Source organism: Perkinsus marinus, assembly GCF_000006405.1.
Source record: "Perkinsus marinus ATCC 50983 genomic scaffold scf_1104296934210, whole genome shotgun sequence".
Classification (NCBI taxonomy): domain Eukaryota; phylum Perkinsozoa; order Perkinsida; family Perkinsidae; genus Perkinsus; species Perkinsus marinus.
In genome coordinates, this window is record NW_003214904.1 from 1 (window position 1) to 3063 (window position 3063).

The 3063-nt window shown below is 53.1% G+C and overlaps 1 protein-coding gene across 1 annotated transcript; it reads right to left on the reverse strand.

Moving 5' to 3' along the window:
* Positions 1–1620: 1620 nt before the first annotated feature.
* On the reverse strand, positions 1621–2835 carry Pmar_PMAR007272 (hypothetical protein; the record flags this gene model as incomplete). The annotated part of the gene is made up of 1 exon (XM_002785064.1): positions 1621–2835. One exon carries the CDS (start codon positions 2833–2835, stop codon positions 1621–1623), a length of 1215 nt encoding a protein of 404 aa, XP_002785110.1.
* Between the last annotated feature and the right edge of the window lie 228 nt (positions 2836–3063).

Consider the following 3063-nt stretch of genomic DNA (forward strand, 5'->3'; position numbering starts at 1 on the left):
GTGCTGTCATCAGGAGCAAGCTGAATACCAGACAGAATCTCGCTTTGCTTGTGGCCATTGTATAGTCATCTACATACACGATCGCTCGAAATATTGTAGTACCGATCTCCGGGGCAACCATTCGCAACGCATAGTCCAAGAGGCGTTTCACGCAGCGTAAGCTCGCAGCAGATAGTCTCCCGAAAACGCTCGGGGATGTTACGAGCCCGAAAGGCAGGCAATTGTGCTTGAAGGCTCTGCTGGGATCACGGGGATCCAGAAAGCATAGGAATCCACGTTCGCTCGATTCCACACTAATCAATCTGAATGCTGATACTACGTCCCACTCTAACAACCAAACCTGGCTATCCTCGTCTCCAATACTAGGAGTTGGTCGCGGGACATTAGCCAATAAATCGTAGACATCCCGGAACCTGGGTAGACAGCATGTTGTTCTCAGACCACGGACACTACTATCTTCGCATTTGCTCTCAAGTAGAACTTCAGTACGCACAGTAATACTGATACCACTCCTCCTAAAGTCGTCCAGTTGCCGTATGGCTTTGAACTCCTTCCCATTTTTCCACATCACGTGAACTTTCGACAACGCCTTACAGTCTGGGCTCATCGGATCAATCTCTGATAATCGGCCTAGCCGGAGCTCCTTCGCTATAAGCTCTTCAAACAACCCATACATATCTGGAGAAATGCTACCCTGCGGCCAGTCGCGTAGCCTCAGCTCCTCGAGTTTTCCGCTAGGCCACCGCACGAAGGCCGGCTCGTCCTTCTTTGGTTTGCCAAACTTGTCAGTGTCGACTGCTGGCCATTCCGCATTTTCACGAACCGAGATCAAGATGCCGATTGGTGTTCCCTCAGCTACCATCCGGCAGATTTCCGCGTCTTCACCGGGCGACTCCGTCGTTGCCTCTTTCCCAGGGGCCGTGGTAAGGCAGAGTTCTTCTAGCAGTCTAGCGCGCAGGGGTGACGGGGGGGGGGGGCGGCCAGCTCATCCAGCTCCGATTTATCGATGCCCTTCGCGACGGAGATGAAAGTGGTCAATTCCTCGAGGAGATCATTGGCCACACTATTGAGGGGAGCTCCATCGTCGGCGTTCCACTCCGCACTCATCGCGGACTGCTCTTCCCGAGAGCTGGCGAAGAAACGATCTAAGAAGTCCTTCCGGGCCGCACAAAACTTCTCTGTATGTTTAATTAAAATCCCAGAAATACTCTCTATTGATGGCAGTTCAGATTCTAGAAACTCGAACTTGTCCCACTGCCCTGAGTACCCAGAACCATCTCTAGGCTTTCCCTCAACGGCTGCGGCTGATAACTCCTGGGTCGACGTCACCCAGGGGTGGTCTTCAGGCTTGCCGGCCAACTTTCTGCGTCTACCTCGCTGTTTCTTCGCTTGGGTAGACCTGACGTGTGGCATTTCCCAAAGAAGGATCTCTCTGTTTAGTAGTAACTAAACTGTGCAATGATCGTTCCGAGAACGACGCTTCCTCCGTCCCATTTGTGGTGTTATGACCACTGGCCTAACGCAACACTGACCAGTTTTGACTACGTGATAATCAAACTTCAAGAAATGTCGGAAACTCAGCTTCAATGATGTTGGATTGACACCAAACCACTGCCGCAGCTACTGGCTCTTAGGGTTTTTCCTCGATGGTTCATCTTTCACCGGCCCAGTCCTAGGGCGTTTATCCGGCCCGGGGCTCCTGTCCTTGTCCCCATCTAGACCGTTTTGCCAATAGGGCTTGGCTTGGGGGTCGCCGAAATGTTTACGATAACGGCAATCCCTACCAAAGGGACAGGATTGGCGAGTGAAACGACAAGTGTCAGCACCAAACTGCATAGTACTCCCTTGTCTACGTATACCCTTGCCCGAAGGTGGCCTGGGTATGCCAGAGTGGCTTACAGCCGGCTTAGCCAAGGCCACGGCTATCAACTCGTGAGACTGATTAGATCTCAAGTAGGTACCGAGGGCAGAGTCGACTTGGAGAGAAGGGTCCGTGTCCCGCAGGCGGGTAACTCCTTGTGGCAAGGCTAACCTGTAACCCTTATCATACTCGACTGCTGCCTCAAACGAACGGGACCTCGCTAACCAAAGCAACCGGCTCAGATAATCCTGGCCAGCAAGGAAATCGCACCCAGAGAAGACTGTGATGCATACAACCCACTGCTGCACACACATCAACCATTCAAAGCAATCCTTGGGGTTGCGGCTCTTGGCGGCAGTGGTTCGGTTCTTCTCACCCGACCTGGTCTCAAAGGGTATGGCGGCATTCCGAGCGCCGGTATCGTATACCTTAAGCTCTATATACTGAAGAGGGTCATGCCGTAGGCGGTCGACCATAGGGATAGGAGGGCATAGATGGTCACTCGGAATATGTCCCAATGCCTGCATACAGCGAGCAGCGAAGACCGACCACCCTTTGTCGCCTACGGTTAGCTCAGATTGATTTTTCATCTTTTTGACCACCGTAATGAACACGGCTTTGAACCGAGCCTTCCTCAGCTTTGAGAATATCTCGACCACGACGACACCGTCACCACCACCACCGCGGTTATTGTTGGCGTCGACGACTTCGCTGGCAGTACCGGGACTTTTTGAGGATGGGCTGGTAGACTTCGCATCAGCTACCTCCGTCATAGTGGTTGTGTCGGACTCTCCGTCGGGTCCCCCATCTGCACACCTTCTCAATAGTTCGTCGGTCAGCTCCTTGTCCTCGAGGGCCGCCTCGAGCACACCCACGGTACTAATACCCATGTCAACACAAACCGTCGACGCTTTTTCGGCCAAGTCGGGAAAAAATTCGTGGAAGAGGTCGGGCGTGATGGGAGTGGTGGACATATACAAATAATCTGCGACCAGCTCGTGTAAATCGGAGCATGACTCAACACTTGCATAGCTAGATCCTGTCTAGCCTGGCACGCTAAGCTCAAGTCCGCAGCTTGGTAAGGAACACAGTGTTGCCTGGCTCTCCCTAGAGTGATGAGAGATTGAGCGGACACGCAGGCAAGTCGACGAGTGGTCAGCCACGCGAGGCGGCCGTCCTAAACCCGTAGAGCCACTCTAGCC